At 46.2% G+C, this 18,042-nt stretch overlaps 1 protein-coding gene across 1 annotated transcript in view; it reads left to right on the top strand.

The window, feature by feature from the left end:
- Positions 1-17,165, top strand: part of LOC311108970 (tumor necrosis factor receptor superfamily member 11A-like) — a 28,492-nt gene extending 11,327 nt beyond the window's left edge. The window contains exons 2-9 of the mRNA XM_084151751.1: positions 5,736-5,811; positions 6,172-6,297; positions 6,471-6,620; positions 6,818-6,899; positions 7,270-7,454; positions 8,012-8,061; positions 8,169-9,129; positions 14,911-17,165. Of these exons, the coding sequence (XP_084007877.1) occupies positions 5,736-5,811; positions 6,172-6,297; positions 6,471-6,620; positions 6,818-6,899; positions 7,270-7,454; positions 8,012-8,061; positions 8,169-9,129; positions 14,911-15,224 (1,944 nt within the window). The 3' untranslated portion in view covers positions 15,225-17,165. The remainder of the gene's footprint in view (positions 1-5,735; positions 5,812-6,171; positions 6,298-6,470; positions 6,621-6,817; positions 6,900-7,269; positions 7,455-8,011; positions 8,062-8,168; positions 9,130-14,910) is intronic.
- Positions 17,166-18,042: the final 877 nt, after the last annotated feature.

The raw sequence follows: 18,042 nt of genomic DNA, 5'->3' as shown, positions 1-18,042 counted from the left end.
CACTCGACGCACCAGGGACAAATGCTTGGCTCGTGTAGCGGAGTATATTAGAATGTCATCAATATATACCACTACACCCTGTCCATGCAAATCTCGTCCACAAATGATTGGAAGACTGAAGGAGCATTCATTAAACCGTATGGCATGACGAGGTACTCATAGTGACCCGAGGTGGTACTGAATGCTGTCTTCCACTCATCTCCCTCCCTAATGCGCACCAGGTTATATGCGCTCCTGAGATCCAATTTTGTGAAGAATCGCGCCCCGTGTAATGACTCCGTCATACTAGCAATCAGAGGGAGAGGATAGCTGTATTTGATTGTGATCTGATTGATACCACGGTAATCAATACACGGGCGTAAACCCCCATCCTTCTTCTTCACAAAAAAGAAACTTGAGGACGCAGGGGAAGTGGACGGCCGAAAGTAACCCTGTCTCAGAGGTTCGGTGACGTAGGTCTCCATAGCTGCCGTCTCCTCCTGAGACAGAGGATACACGTGACTACGTGGAAGCGCAGCGCCTACTTGGAGGTCTATCGCACAATCCCCCTGTCGATGAGGTGGTAATTGAGTCGCCTTCTTTTTACTGAAGGCGAGTGCCAAATCGGCATACTCAGGTGGAATGTGCAAGGTGGGAACTTGGTTCGGGCTTTCCACCGTCGTTGCCCCTACGGAAACGCCTACACACCGCCCAGTACACTGATCAGACCATCCCTTGAGAGCTCTCTGTTGCCATGAAATGTTGGGGTCATGAGATGTTAACCAGGGAAGCCCCAACACCACGGGAAACGCAGGAGAATCAATCAAATACAAACGTAATATCTCCTCATGGCCCTCCTGCGTTTTCATCCGGAGAGGCGCCGTGACCTCCCTAATCAATCCTGACCCCAAAGGGCGGCTATCTAGGGCATGGATAGGGAAGGGCACATCAACAGGTACGATAGGAATCCCTAACTTATAGGTGAACTGGCGATCGATACAATTCCCAGCTGCGCCTGAATCTACTAGCGCCTTATGCTGGGAGTGAGGAGAAACCTCGGGAAACACCACTTTAATACACATATGAGCAACAGAGAGCTCTGGGTGAGTTGGGTGTCTACTCACCTGGAATGACTCATCAGTGCGTCGCCCACTGCCTCGATTCCTAGGAGACCCTCCCCAGCACCGACCAGCAGTGTGTCCTCTGCGGCCACAGTTGGTGCAGGGGACGGCTTCCCTCCTGGTCTCCCTCCTGGTCTCCCTAGCACCAGCACCCCCGAGCTCCATAGGGGTCGGCTCGGAAGTGCTGGGGGATGGAATGGACGGCCCCGAATCCGGACGTCCGCGGGTAGCCAACAGGGTATCCAGGCGAATAGACTTGTCCACCAGTTGATCAAAGCTGAAGTTGGTGTCCCTGCAGGCCAATTCCCTGCACGTCCTCCCTCAGGCTACATCTATAGTGGTCGATGAGGGCCCTCTCATTCCATCCCGCGTTGACAGCCAGCGTCCGGAAGTCCAGCGCGAACTCCTGCGCGCTCCTCCTCCCCTGTCTAAGGTGGAATAGACGCTCACCCGCCGCTTTACCCTCTGGTGGATGATCGAATACTGCCCGGAAGCGGCGTGGAACTCCGCATAGTTGACCGTAGCGGCGTCTATCCCACCCCACTTGGCGTTGGCCCACTCCAGTGCCTTGCCGGACAGACAGGAGATGAGGGCGGACACGCTCTCGTATCCCGAGGGCGCCGGGTGAATGGTTGCTAGGTAGAGTTCAACCTGGAGTAGGAAACCCTGGCACCCGGCCGCTGTGCCATCATAAGCCCTCGGGAGCGAGAGCCGAATCCCACTGGACCCTGGAGGTGAAACGATGGGCATCGCCGATGGTGGTGGTATCGTTGGAAGGGGTATAGGTAGACCCCCTCTTTCCCATCGCTCAATGGTGTTCACCACCCATTCCATGGCGGTGCCGAGAGCCTGGATCATGGCCGCTTGGTGTTCGACGCGTGCCTCCATAGATCCAGCTGGCACCGCCGCTCCTGCTGACTCCATGAGTGGTGTGTGATTCTGTCAAAGTGCGACGTGAATGCAGTAGGCGAAGTCAAACGCAGGACACCGAGCTACTGGAAACGTACTTTTACTAACAAAGTAACCAGAGTACAAAACAACCTCCAAACAGGGAGGAGAATACCCGCACAATAGCAACTGCCGAAAATGACGAAAACAATCACACACAACACACAATGAACGACAGAGGGTTATATAGGGAATACAATACAACATAATAGGAAACAGGTGTACACAATCAAGACAAAACAAGTCAAACACAGAAACATAGATCGGTGGCAGCTAGTACTCCGGGGACGACTAACGCCAAAGCCTGCCCGAGCAAGGAGGAGGAGCAGCCTCGGCTGATTCCGTGACAATGTGGAAAAAGGGAAGGGGTCTGAATACTTTTCGAATGCACTAGACACTACAAGTAACACATTTAACAGGGAAGTTGTAAAAGGAAAGTTCTCCTGCAACAGAGTGATCAAATTAAGATCCTACATCTGTACACCAAGCTTTAACGAGCCACTGAGGGGACCACCCTCCCTCCACAGCCTAGTATCCACTCTGTTGACTACTAAGGTGCCTGTATGCACTGCTGAGGTGGGCACTATTTGTATTTTATGGTTTTGTTTAAAAGGGCTTGATCGTTAGAACAGTTTGGAATCAAATCATTAGAACAAAGTTTTATTCAAGCAATGTTTTATTCCAAAAGGAGTTCTGTTGACAGTGAGAATGTTTGCAGTGGTAACAGACATAAGCCATGGAATGCCTTCAGGGGATGAGGGATTGGGGGTTTTCTGTTTCTTTCTTTCTTTTTTTTCAGACGACAGGAAAGAGTTGGGCAATCCTCCTCTCTTTCTCTCCTACAACCACTGTTTAGTCTTACAGATAGACGTATGTCTCATGTCTACAAATTAATGAAGGAATGAATGACCCTTACAAAATACACACATGATAAATGAGCATTTTCACATGTGGAATAGCTGTTTTTACATGTTGAGCTGAAATTTTCACATGTGAAAAGAGACACGTGAAGTCAGTTGTTCACATGTAAAACCATATGTTCACATGTATTAAAGTCCATTTAAAGTACACGTTTTCTCCTCACATGTCTATTGCCCATTCACGTGTCATTTTTCACATGTTGTAACGATGACACTGGGAGTCGAGAAGCAGGTGGCGCGTGGCTCCAGCCGCAGGACGACGCCTGCCAGGGGGATGGCCCTGAGGGTGAGGAGCGGGCCGGTCAAGGCGGCGAAGGTGGAAATCACGGATGATGTTGGGATCCAGAATGTCCTCCACCGGAACCCAACACCGTTCCTCTGGACCGTATCCCTCCCAGACCACCAGGTACTGGAGCCGACCCCCACGACGTCGGGAGTCCAGTAGGGATCTGATGGCATAGACGGGACCTCCCTCGACATCCAGGGCGGGCGGAGGGGTGTCGTGGGGGACAGCCTCATCCAGGGGACCAGGAACCACCGGCCTGAGAAGGCAGACTTGAAAGGAAGGTGAGATACGGTAGTCACTGGGGAGCTGTAATCTATACGTCACCTCGTTGACCCCCCGGAGAACCTTGAACGGCCCCACAAACCGGGGGCTCAGCTTCTTGCAGGGCAGGCGGAGTGGGAGGTTCCTGGTAGAGAGCCAGACACGATCACCAGGATGGAACACGGGAGTCTCAATGCGGTGGCGGTCCTTCTGACGTTGGACGGCGTGCTGGAGTCTCACGTGGGCATCGCTCCACACTTCGTCTGTGCGCCTGAACCACTCATCCACCGCAGGAGCTTCGGTCTGGCCTGGGGTCCATGGAGCCAGGGCCGGCTCATAACCCAGAACACACTGGAAGGAATTCAGTGTGTTCTGGGCGTACTCCGCCCATGGAAGGAATCGGGCCCACTCCCCCTGCTGGACCTGGCAGTGTGGTGCTAGGACAACAACCTCTCTCTCAACATAAGCAAGACAAAGGAGCTGATCGTGTGGATGGGAAAGCAGGTCATCCGGTATTCGGGTGCCCAGTCCGTGATTTTCATCCTCGACCATGAGATGGTGGGGTTATGGCGTTGGAGCCATGGGAGGCCGAGGATGATCTTGTGAGCTGGTGCACTAGTGATGAAGAAGGGAATGTTCTCCTGATGGATGGACTCCACGGTGAGGGTGAGTGGTGTGGTGATGTGTGTGATTGTCCCGGATCCTAGTGGCCGATTATCAAGGGCTTGAACCAGAAACGGAGAGGAGAGCAAGTATGAGGTGATGTTAGGAGAGGAGGCAAGGGTCTGGTCAATAAAGTTCCCTGTGGCACCGGAATCCACTAGCGCTGTAGAAACAGTACATGAGGGACAGTCTGCTAGTGTGATCGACACTAAAAAGGGTTTGGCAGAAAGTGATGAAGAGGGGATACTCACACCTGCCCCAGGGGGTGGAAGATCACGTGACCATCCCTCTGCTCTCGTGGATCCCGAGTTGAGACGTACCGGACAGTACTGGAGCTGGTGCCCTCCTTGACCACAATAGAGACAGAGCTCCAGCTGTCTCCGTCCCTCCGCCGCGGGGAGGTGTGTGACCCCTACCTCCATGGGTTCAGGCTCTGAAACAGAGTGTTCACTGAGGGAGGGAGAGAAGCGATGAGGGTACCGATGCTCCCCAAGTAGGTTACCCAGACGGATGGCCATCGCGATGAGTGCGTCCAAGCAGAGGTTGTCGTCTCAACATGCCAGTTCCGTCTGGACCTCCTCGCGCAGTCCTCTTCTGAATAGCATACGGAGCGCCGGCTCATTCCATCCGCTGGATGCTGCTACTGTCCGGAAGGGGAGGGCGTACTCGGCAGCGGTCTGGCCATCCTGCCGTTGTTGGAGTAGTCGCTCACCCCCCCCCTCTCTGCCCTCCGGTGGATGATCGAAGATACCTCTGAACAGAGCCATGAACCCCTCATATGAATCCAGACCCTCCTCTCCTCTCTCCCAGACGGCCGTGGCCCATTCCAACACCCGCCCAGTCAGTAGAGAAATAGCGTGGCAACCCTGGACCTCTCGGTGGTGGGGGCTCCCATCTGGTGCGCAAAATAGAGGGAGCACTGTAGTAGGAAGCTACGGCATTTAGATGGGGTTCCGTCATATTTATCCGGGAGGGACAAATGGGCATCGCTGACCTGGGCGGGCTGCTGAATGGACTGGTGTGCATTGCTCGCTGGGTCGACTGGTGGCATAGTATCCTCCGCTTGTTGAAGGCATAGCCGTCCCCAGTTGCGCCAGCTGGTCGTGGTGTTGACGAAGTAGGTATCCCTGTTTGTCGACCGTCTGGGAGATGTCCTGATGGAACGATACCAAACAGGAGTAGCGTCTGGACATGAAACACATAATCAATACTGCCTGTGGAATGAACCTAAGGGAGTGACAGATATAAGGGAAGTAATCAGTGAAGTGATGGAGTCCAGGTGAATCTCATGATGAGGCACAGGTTTGTGTAATGATGGTTGTCAGAGCCAGTGATTAGTAAACCGGCAACGTCGAGTGCCAGAGAGGGGGAGCAGGAGTAAACATGACACGTCCCAAAACCACCTTTTTTAACATACTTTTTTTCATGTGTTTTCTTTTTGTAAGGTGATTAAACGAATGAATGACATTTTTCTTACATTTACTGTCAACTGCCAATAGTTGTTTTAGGCCTTGACACAACCAGATTGGCCATAGTAGTCTGTGTTTTGTCTTCCAGAGAGCCCTCTCCAGACCCACCTGTACCCAGCAGCAGTACCTCAAAGACAAGAGATGCTGCAGCAAGTGTGAACCAGGTAAACTAAACCAGAGAAATACATGAATGGCCATTACCACCATTGCCAACCAATATGACCACTCTACAGTACCAGTTGTCTGGGCTTTAGCAGTGAGCTTTAGCATGGAAGAAAGAAACTGCCATGTTTGATTTTTCCTGAAAGGATGTCAAAGAGGAACTGACTTGCTGCAATACATACACGTGCACACGCACACACCCTACACATGCTCTAATCCCCAAATAACTGTCCATCTCTAAGCGTGACGGAAATGTATCTATTTTAGCCTCTTCCTCTTTCCTTTCTCTTACCTCAGTAGATCACTGCAACCTTGGTATATTAACCTGTGGCTAGTCTAACCCTCTCTTCCCCACTCCCCAGGGTCCTATGTGTTTGCAGAGTGTGCTGGGTACTCTGACACCAAGTGTCGTCAGTGTGGTAGTGATGAGTACCAGCCTGACTGGACCAACGAGACCAAGTGTCTGCCACAGAAGTTCTGTGACACAGGTCAGTAGGTGACTGAGGGAGTGGAGTCTAGTCTAGTTGAATGGACTTTAAGTCTATTGTTGAAGCTTTGTTTTCTATACATTTTAGCAAAGGCTTTTAGAGATGTTGATGTCTGTGGTGTTTGCTTTGGTTAACCACTAACCCCTGACCCCTGAACTGTGTGTGAACCCCAGGTAAGGGTTTTAACCGTGAGAGGCCCAGTAACCCCCAGGCTGCGGTACCCTGTCAGTGTCAACCTGGTCTAGAGTGTTCTCCTATCAACTGTGAGTTCTGTGAAAAGATTCCTACCTGTGGACCAGGATATGGACTGGAGACTGACACTGGTGAGAGGGACATACAAACGCAGACATGCACATGCACACACTCGCACACACACACACACACACATGCTGGCATACATATACACACACACATGAAGGCACAAACACACACACACACTTATGTGTTGCACGTCTGTGTTGCCACTGTTGTCAGCTGTCCAGTTTTTAACTATTCTCTGTCGTGTGTGTTTTAAACTCAGAGGGCAGGAGAACTTGTGTTGCGTGCAAGAGAGGATATTTCTCTCCCAACACCTCTATAGAACCATGCAGACTGTGGACCAAGTGAGTTAACACACACACATATACCGTGTCCCTTCATACACTGTCCCATTCAGTAAGGCAGGAACAGGGTTCTGCAGGCGCCCAAAGCTCCACCACACCGGTGTTCTGACTAATGCTGCACCACTTCCACTGGAACACAGAGCAGCTTCTACCACTGCCAGGCTCTGTGGTCAACCAAGAGAACAGAGAGAGAGAGCAGAGAGAGAGAGATAGAGGGAAAGAGAGAAGGATAGATGGAAAGAGAGAAGGATAGAGGGAAAGAGAGAAGGATAGAGGGAAAGAGAGAAGGATAGAGAGAAGAGGGAGAATGCCTGAATTGCTATAAAACAGAAATAATTACCATGTGTCCTTGGGTGTTTTCTCCTTCCAGTTGTAAAGGCCTGGGGAAGAGTGACAAAAAGACTGGGAGTGACCAGACTGACGCTGTCTGTGGACCCCATCTCTCTGGTTCCTCTACCTCCTGGGTCCTAGTGTGTGTTCTGTCAGCCATCACTGTCCTCTGTCTCCTCATCCTCCTGCTCTTCTGCTACAAGGACAAACTCAAACTACTCTCAGGTACCTGAGTGGGAGATTACATTTGTCCGCCTTGTCTCATAGACTAGACGTAACATAGTAGAACTTAAATCCTGGACACTCGCGGTCGGGGTGGATGGGTGGGTATATAATGTGAACATCTAGCAACCCAAAGGTTTTGTGTTCGAATCTCATCATGGGCAATTTTAGCTAATTAGCAACTTTGCAACTACTTAGCATGTTAGCTAACCTTAACCCTTTAACCTAACTCCTAATCCTAACCTTAACCCTAACCTTAACCCCTAACCCCTAGCCTAGCTAACATTAGCCACCTAGCTAACATTAGCCACAACAAATTGGAATTCGTAACATATCATATGAAATGGATGCTGGACATCCACAAATGAATTACATACCATACGAAACATAACATATTATACTAAATGGAGGGAGACAGATTTACGTTTACTATGTTATGTCTACCCAGGTTGAATTTGTTGCAGAGGACAATAGTCTTGAGGGAATCATTTTTTATAGCAATATGCCTTGGCATAAAATGTATCTGAAATTAATGACTGTCATCCTCTTATGTCTTACAGTGAATTTGCGATTATGTGTCCAGAATCTGAAAAGGACCAGGATACAGCAGGTAGGGTAGACTCTTTTTTAGTGGCAGAGATGACATGCATAAACAGTAGACTAAATAAAACATTCAGTGGCTCTCAGACTAACCTATCTGTCTGTCTTTCTCTCCAGGAGACTCTGGCCCCTCTCTACCACAGTGGGGGTGAAGGAGGCGGGGTAGGGGGTCAGAACTGCACCCTGTGTGAGAAAACCTGTCTGATTGGCCTGGCACACACCCCCTCTGAAACCCTACACACCTGTCCTACAGCCATACCTGGTGACCGGGTCAAACTACCACCCATTAAAGAGATGAAGGAGGAGAGGAGGGAGGAGGAGGATGAGGGGATGGGAAGTGAGGGGTCAGGGGAGGCGGAGGAGGTTTCCGAGGAGGGTGTGTGTGAGGAGGGTGTATCAGAGGGTGTGTGTGTGTCTCCAATGTGGGCTGGCTCCTGTGTGTGTGTGTTGTCTGTGAGGGAACCTTTAGAGGTAGGAGAGAATGAAGACTGTAGTCAGGCCGTCAACCCTGGAACCCTCGGGACCTGCTCCTGTGGAGGAGAGGGGGAGAGCAGGGATGGAAAGAAGGATGAAAGGAAAGATGGAGGGAGGGAGAGGGCCAATGTGGTTGAGGGCTTGCAAGGGAAGAGCTCTGAGAGGAGCTGTAATATCTCCCCCTACTCCCTCTCTCCCATCTCCTCTCCCCTTTCCCCCGCCATGCCGTCATGTGACCTCTACCTGCTGCTGACCCCAGCCAGGTCAGAGGTAAAAGGTCAGCTGATTGACAGCTCACAGGGGAAAGGGGATGGGCTATACAGACTGAACTCTAGCATAAGCTCCACCCCCACCCCCACCCCCACCCCCACCACAGACACCACATCCACTTCAACCTCCACAACCTCTCCTGAACCCTCTGTAACCTCTGTAACTGTGGGAGACTGGCAGTCCAAGCTGAGCTCTGAGGCCTCCAGCAGTGAGCCAGACCAGGGACTTTCCTGGAGGGACAGTGGAGGAAACAAGCTCTTATCTGGGGGCGCGGAGCTGGAGTGTGCCCCTGATAGCCTCCAGAGCCAACTCGCGGAACCAGCACTCACCTCAGGTAGATACTGCACAGCAGAGCCACACTTTTACAAGAAAAAGGCTAAATACAGTATTCATACCCCTTGACTTAGTCCACATTTTATTGTGTTACAGCCTGAATTCAAAATTGATTAAATTGTTGTTGTTTTTTCTCACCCATCTACACACAATACCCCATAATGACAAAGTAAAACATGTTTTTAGAAATGTTTGCTAATTTATTGAAAATGAAATACAGAAATATCTCATTTACATAATTATTCACACCCCTGAGTCAATCATTTGTAGAAGCACCTTTGGTGGAGATTACAGCTGTGAGGCTTTTTGGGTAAGTCTCTTAAGAGCTTTGCACACCTGGATTGTACAATATTTGCTCATTATTCTTTTTTAAATTCTTCAAGCTATGTCAAGTTGATTGTTGATCATTGATAGACAGACATTTTCAAGTCTTGCCATAGATTTTGAAGCTGATTTAAGTCAAAACTGTGACTATGTTGTCTTGGTAAGCAACTCCAGTGTAGATTTGGCCTTGTGTTTTAGGTTATTGTCCTGCTGAAAGGTGAATTTGTCTCCCAGTGTCTGTTGGAAAGCAGACTGAACCAGGTTTTTCTCTAGGATTTTGCCTGTGCTTATAGCTGTATTCTGTTTATTTTTATCCTAAGAATCTCCCTAGTCCTTGCTGATTACAAGCATACCCATAACATGATGCAGCCACCACCATGCTTGAAAATATGAAGAGTGGTACTCAGTGATGTGTTGCGTTGGATTTGCCCCAAACATAGCGCTTTGTATTCAGGACCAAAAGTTCATTTCTTTGCCAAATATTTTGCAGTATTACTTAAGTGCCTTGTTACTTTTATTTTTATTTATTTTTGTTACAAACAGGATGCATGTTTTTGAATATTTTTATTCTGTACAGGCTTCCTTCTTTTCACTCTGTCATTTAGGTTAGTATTGTGGAGTAACTACAATGTTGTTGATCCAACCTCAGTTTTCTCATATCACCACCATTAAACTCCCTGAGCAGTTTCCTTCCTCTCTGGCAACTGAGTTTGGAAGGACGCCTGTATCTTTGTAGTGACTGTGTGTATTGATAAACCATCCAAAGCCTAATTAATAACTTCACCATGCTCAAAGGGATATCAGCGGCTGCTTTTTTAATTTTTACACATCTACCAATCGGTGCCCTTCTTTGCGAGGCATTGAAAAACCTCCCTGGTCTTTGTGGTTGAATCTGTGCTTGAAATTCACTACTCTATTAAGGGACTTTACAGATAATTGCATGTGGGGTACAGAGAGGGGGTAGTCATTCTAAAATCATGTTAACCACTATTATTGAACATGGAATGAGTCCATGCAACTTATTATGCGATTTGTTATGCAAATATTTACTCCTGAACTTATTTAGGCTTGCCATAACAAAGGGGTTGAATACTTATTGACTCAAGTCATTTCAGCTTTTCATTTTTTATTAATTTCAAAAATGTTCTACAAACAAAATTCCCACTTTGACATTTTGGGGTACTGTGTGTAGATCAGTGACACAAAATCTCAATTTAGTCCATTTTAAATTCAGGCTGTAACACAACAAAATGTGGAAAAAGTAAAGGGGTGGGAATACTTTCTGAAGGCACTGTACACATACATTCCAACCATTGTTAAAGAGGAAAGATAAATACATCCACTGGTGTTTCTCCTGGGTTATTGCATCTGGGTTATTGTACACTGTTTTGTCTAGGACTGTAACTGTGAAAAGACGTTTCTGAAATCTCAATGTTGCTCCTCCAAAATAATTATATTGGTTTCCTCCTAATATCCTACACTGTTGGCTTGTTTTAAAGACCACACACAGTAAGAATGGGAATCTGTGTGATGAGCCAGTGATTACACCAGAACCACGCTGTAACATTGTGTGTGTGTGTTTAACTCTCTGAGTGTTAGCTCTGCCCACCACAACACTCCTGTTTACCCTGTTACAGAGTTCCACAGGGTTTTGGAAAGTGACCACAGGTCTAATTGAAACAAGATGTGGTCTGAATACACATCCCTTGAGTAATACCCAGACTCACACACTTTCAGACTCTCGTTGATCACTGTATACTTTAATTATGCCCCAAAGCAGCAGTAAGTAAATAAACATCATTTCTCATAATGCAGTAATAACATGTCATTAACTGGACTTCCCGCTCAGAGAGGTTAATTATGGCAAAACCTCCCAAACCTTTTCACTCAGAGCCCCCCTTCCAGCATTGGGGAACATCCCACTCCCCCCTGCGCGCGCACGCACACACAACATGTCTATTTCTATAGAAACAAGCACTGTTCATGACACAAACTGTTCACACCCCTCTTGTTGGTGGAAATGTTGCAGGTTTAAAGCTTATTTCCTGCAATTCTACACATTTTGTCATGGGGTGCAAATAACATTTAGCTGTTTTAAATCACATTTTCTTGCAATTCTATATATTTTGCCATGTCTAATGTGTATTCGTGATATTTGAGTGACAAAAAAATTACAACAATATCTATGGGCTAAAAAATCTAATTAGAAAAACGTTAGTTGACGTAGGCTAGTTGATCTGGACATACAGTGGGGAGAACAAGTATTTGATACACTGCCGATTTTGCAGGTTTTCCTACTTACAAAGCATGTAGAGGTCTGTAATTTTTATCATAGGTACACTTCAACTGTGAGAGACGGAATCTAAAACAAAAATCCAGAAAATCACATTGTATGATTTTTAAGTAATTAATTTGCATTTTATTGCATGACATAAGTATTTGATCACCTACCAACCAGTAAGAATTCCGGCTCTCACAGACCTGTTAGTTTTTCTTTAAGAAGCCCTCCTGTTCTCCACTCATTACCTGTATTAACTGCACCTGTTTGAACTCGTTACCTGTATAAAAGACACCTGTCCACACACTCTCAAACAGACTCCAACCTCTCCACAATGGCCAAGACCAGAGAGCTGTGTAAGGACATCAGGGATAAAATTGTAGACCTGCACAAGGCTGGGATGGGCTACAGGACAATAGGCAAGCAGCTTGGTGAGAAGGCAACAACTGTTGGCGCAATTATTAGAAAATGGAAGAAGTTCAAGATGACGGTCAATCACCCTCGGTCTGGGGCTCCATGCAAGATCTCACCTCGTGGGGCATCAATGATCATGAGGAAGGTGAGGTATCAGCCCAGAACTACACGGCAGGACCTGGTCAATGACCTGAAGAGAGCTGGGACCACAGTCTCAAAGAAAACCATTAGTAACACACTACGCCGTCATGGATTAAAATCCTGCAGCGCACGCAAGGTCCCCCTGCTCAAGCCAGTGCATGTCCAGGCCCGTCTGAAGTTTGCCAATGACCATCTGGATGATCCAGAGGAGGAATGGGAGAAGGTCATGTGGTCTGATGAGACAAAAATATAGCTTTTTGGTCTAAACTCCACTCGCCGTGTTTGGAGGAAGAAGAAGGATGAGTACAACCCCAAGAACACCATCCCAACCGTGAAGCATGGAGGTGGAAACATCATTCTTTGGGGATGCTTTTCTGCAAAGGGGACAGGACGACTGCACCGTATTGAGGGGAGGATGGATGGGGCCATGTATCGCGAGATCTTGGCCAACAACCTCCTTCCCTCAGTAAGAGCATTGAAGATGGGTCGTGGCTGGGTCTTCCAGCATGACAACGACCCAAAACACACAGCCAGGGCAACTAAGCCGTAAGAAGCATCTCAAGGTCCTGGAGTGGCATAGCCAGTCTCCAGACCTGAACCCAATAGAACATCTTTGGAGGGAGCTGAAAGTCCGTATTGCCCAGCGACAGCCCCGAAACCTGAAGGATCTGGAGAAGGTCTGTATGGAGGAGTGGGCCAAAATCCCTGCTGCAGTGTGTGCAAACCTGGTCAAGACCTACAGGAAACGTATGATCTCTGTAATTGCAAACAAAGGTTTCTGTACCAAATATTAAGTTCTGCTTTTCTGATGTATCAAATACTTATATCATGCAATAAAATGCAAATTAATTACTTAAAAATCATACAATGTGATTTTCTGGATTTTTGTTTTAGATTCCGTCTCTCACAGTTCAAGTGTCCCTATGATAAAAATGACAGACCTCTACATGCTTTGTAAGTAGGAAAACCTGCAAAATCGGCAGTGTATCAAATACTTGTTCTCCCCACTGTATTTGAGAAGTTATAAATACTGTAGTTTTCTAAGGTATGCAATGACTAACATGACAAGAGGAACTGATGATGCACTACCCAATTTCAAAATTGCACCTTGTGCATTTTACTATTACAACTTTCAAGAGTAAGTTTAAAGCCGGACTAAGTTCCTTTAAAAGTTTTTTTTTTACGTTGTTTTTTGCCGACCCATTGGTGGCGCGCCCCACAGTTTGGGAACAACTGAATTATGGGATCACACCTCGGAGAGAAGATGGGCTGCATCTCAATAGTCTATAGAGGTTTCCTCTCCTTGTCTCTCCTGGACATAGACCTGCACGATAAGTGAACATTGTATAGCGAGCGAAGCAAAGACAGTTCTTCCACATAACTACATCAGCTCCATAAGGAGATGAGAAGCGGAAGCCACTTTAGACTAGAATGAGATGCAGAGCAAGTTTCACAATCAGTTTATGTCTGTTCCATTCTTTCCCTATCATAGTTGATGTTATCTGCCCTCCTAGGGTAGTTAAACTGTAGACAGTCTGCTGTAAACAGAGACACAAGGGGTTGTTTGTTTTCGTGATGGTGGTGAAGTGACATTTTTACACCAGGCTGGCCAGACTGGTATTCCAGTTCCAGTAAATGATTTCAGATGGGATTCCAGACACTGACACATAATATGTTATGATGTGTGTGCATGCATGTGTGTAAATGAGGAGAGAGAGAGAGAGAGATGTAGTTTTCCAGTTGTGTTTATAAATACCGTCAGCGGTGTGAACTATGAACATGGAAATAAGGGACTAGATGGCAGTTTGTTCCTCTTCATTTGAATGCAAATGCCAGAGTTGTTCCGATGGCTCAGTTGGTTGGAGCATGGTGCTTCTCACAAGTTGTGGGTTTGATACTACATTAGCTGTAATTTGCTTACGATACAAGCGTCTATAACAGTAATTCTATTTCAGCAGTGAAACGGACATGTCGTCTGTAATAATGTTATGACAAACTATACTTCTCTACGTCTAAGTGGCGGCTTGAATAAAGTTTGACATTTTCACATACAATGAAAACTGCTGGTCACACTGAAACCCTGATGTTAAATGATATGGTGATGATGTCCTTGACCAGGACTATGGTCAAAGGAACCGCAGCCGACCACGGTCTTTCTATGGTCACTGTGCACAGTCATCATCACTCCTACTCGCTATTAGTCATCTGAGGTCGCCCCTAACATAAACAGTTTTTTATATCACAACTTAGAGGACGCTGTGTGTTTGTGTGTGTTACTGCATAATTACACAACCATATCATGCATTGGCCTCTGTACATATTTCAAAAGAGGTTTGGTTCTCTGCGTTGGTTACGTCCCTTAACCTCTGGTAGTGAAATCAAACCTGATACCAGCTTGGGAAAGAGGCCACAATGCCTAGACTCTTAACTAGGCTAACTGGCTAAACTGACCCCTTAATTCTCTCTCTCTCTCTCTCTCTCTCTCTCTCTCTCTCTCTCTCTCTCTCTCTCTCTCTCTCTCTCTCTCTCTCTCTCTCTCTCTCTCTCTCTCTCTCTCTCTCTCTCTCTCTCTCTCTCTCTCTCTCTCTCTCTCTCTCTCACTTTCTCTTTCTCTCTCTACGCCAGGTCAGGTGACGGGGAACAACAACACCACCTTCATCTCCAGCGGTCAGGTTATGAACTTCAGCGCTGATGTCATCGTCGTCTACGTCAGCCAGACATCGCTAGGCAACGAGGAAGAAGGGCCAGATGATGCGTTCGGAATCCCCGTCCAGGAACAGACCAATGAGAGAGCTCCATTGTTCCAAAGTTCTGTGTCCTCCAAAAGTGTCAGTCATTCACCACCACTGTCTCCAGGGAACTCCATTACCCATAACCCCCCACAGCAGGATGACAACCTGCCAGTTCAGGAAGTGACTGATGAGTGGCCCAGTGACTGATGAAGTGAGACAAGAAAATGGTGGATAGTGTACCATAAGCCATGAGAGTAGTGACGTGACACACTTGTTGCCACTCCAAAACCTATCGCTACGACCTACTCCAAACAATAGTCCATAATCTTCCTGGGTAGGTGCTAGGAATTGGAACTGGGCCATAGACTTAGAACTGGAACCTGGAGGACTGTGATCCTCATCTGGACCTTATGGCTGTCTCAATAGTCTCATGTAGCTTCCTTTCCTTCATTGTCTCCTTTCTTTCATTCTCACTGATCTAAAAGAGCTGGACAACTGAAATCAGGTCCATAAGTTTGACTCTCTTCTTGTTGTTATCCTTGGTGTTGATTTGTTCTCAGAGCACCACGAGTGCGTTTAGTTTTTAAGAAAAATGCTATGCATTTGTTGAGTTATATACTATACATGTAAATGTGTTGTTTGTTTTCTAAAATGTTTTTGATGCTGTCTGATGTTGGACTAATGAAGAAATCTTTGGAACGAAAAGCCTTATTGTCGTACTACAAAAACCATGGAAGTGGATCGGTGATCCACACTCGTGTGATGAGTAACCTTGTCTAAAAATACTTGTGTTAGCTTTAGCTCAGAGGGCTAACACAGTCGTGTGGACAGCAGGAGACCCGGGATTCATCCACCTTAATCAGTTGTGTTGACCCAAAGAGAATACTTTGACCCAAAGTAACTTAATCTGTGACTTAAAACTACCCTATGCAGAAATCACTCTGCCATATCCTGGTTGCTAAAATTGGAATAGTTCACCTAATTTCAGTTGATGTGACAAAACAAGCATGTATAGTGTAGAGAATCATTGTAGCATCTAAATCGCTGCGAAATATATTTTCCATAACCAAAAATATTGTATTTTCAGCTGTTTGAAGCTGGTGTACAAAACTGAAAGTAAAAGAAGCAAAAACCAAACTTAAGAACGGGAAGCATAGAAATAGCGCATATAGAACAGATCTACTGCTTCTTAGACTTGCTTTGAATGATAATGACAGATCGATAACTCCCGTTTCTATGTGAATTTGGTTGGGTCGCCCAAAAAGTTACATATTGCAGCTTTAAGACTTTACCTAGTTGAACAACATAGTGTCTCAGAGGATTTCGTATTATTCTATATGTAAATCTGAGATGCTCCATTTAGTATGATCTGTTACGTTTTGTATGGTATGTATTCATTTGTGGATGCCCATCATCCATTTCGTATGATATATTACGAATTACAATTTGTATGATATGTTACGAATTTGCAAAATGTACAATATGTTACAAATTTGCAAAATGTACAATATGTTACAAATTTGCAAAATGTATGATATGTTATGAATTCCAATTTGTTGAGGCTAACGTTGGCAAGGTGGGTAGGATGCTCACATTTGCTAGCTGGCAAACGTTAGCTATGCTAGGGGTTAGGGTTAAGGTTAGGAGTTAGGGGAAGGGTTAGCTAAAAAGGTTAAGGTCAGGGGAAGGGTTAGCTAACATGCTAAGTAGTTGCAACGTAGCTAAAAAGTAGTAAGTTGTTGAAAGTTGCTAATTAGCTAAAATTGTCTGTGATGAGATTCGAACACACAACCTTTGGGTTGCTAGATGTTTGCATTATACGCCCACCCATCCACCCCCTGTCCTTTCCTTTTTGCCTTAAGTAAGCTTCTGTCTTATGTAACCATACCAAACGTAACATATACTCATTCTACTGTCTCGGTTTTACATTTACTATGTTACGTCTAGTCTATGAGACCAGGCTCGGTTGAAATGAAAACCAGCTCACACAGTAAATCTACAAGACCAAGTCTGAGACCAGCTATTGAATAGCTAACCAATCAAATAAAGCTTTCGAGAGTTGAAAGTGGAAACTTTTACCTTGTCTGTAAATAAACTATAAATATTGATTCAAATCAAATTTCAATAAATTACAGAACTGTTTTGATTAAAATGTAATGTTTTTTTGTGACAGCAGTCTTACCGTTATTCCATGGTTTACTGTCTGCTATCTGGTAATTACATTGAAGAGTTATTTATCTTCTCTCTGAGCCATAATGACTGGAAAACAGAACTAATTACACATGTGGCCGGGCTTCAGTTTCTGTCACTGTCCCAATGCAGACAGACAGACAGACTGACAGTCTTTCATTATCACACAAGATAGCTGCCAGTATAGGGCCAACGTAGCATTGGCCACGTTTAGCTAGCGTAGCATCTAGGATAGGGCTATTTTCTCTAAAACCACATGAGAAGGGCTGGCGACGCTGATTTGGGGCCTGGTTTGGGTCGTTTGTGTTTGTGTGCAAGTGTGCATGCGTGTGTGCCCTTGGGAACCAGAGGCCCACCAGGAGAGGAGGGTATTTTCTGTTGTCTGTGAAAACAGGAAGTTATGACTAGCCTGCACATGGTTTACATCAGATGCCATCAACTCAGCTGCTTCTAGAGAACATAAGAATAGAGAGTGTGTAGATTTAGAGGGTAATGTATTGGAGAACATTGGCACTAAACTATGATAGGCTGCCACCTAGTGGAGGATTTATTACTTGTATTACATGTATTGTACACAAACACATACACACACACATACACACACACACTGCATTCCATGTAGGGATGCAGTGTTCTGGTTCGCTGCTGGTGACACAGGTCAACAGGTTCTCGCCTGGAAACTACCAGAAACTTCTTAGACAGAAATGCTGAAAGTGGAATATCTTCACCTGCTGTTTAGACAGGCTTGAATTACACCTGAGGTGAAACAGAACCTGTATGGAAGTGTGAGACTCCATTCTTATGTAGGGACCTGGGTTTTTACTGACCATACATG

This window comes from Coregonus lavaretus, assembly GCF_964263955.1.
Source record: "Coregonus lavaretus genome assembly, chromosome: 34".
In the NCBI taxonomy this organism is placed as follows: domain Eukaryota; kingdom Metazoa; phylum Chordata; class Actinopteri; order Salmoniformes; family Salmonidae; genus Coregonus; species Coregonus lavaretus.
The sequence above is the reverse complement of the archived record's forward strand: the minus strand, read 5'-3'. Positions and strand labels throughout refer to the sequence as shown.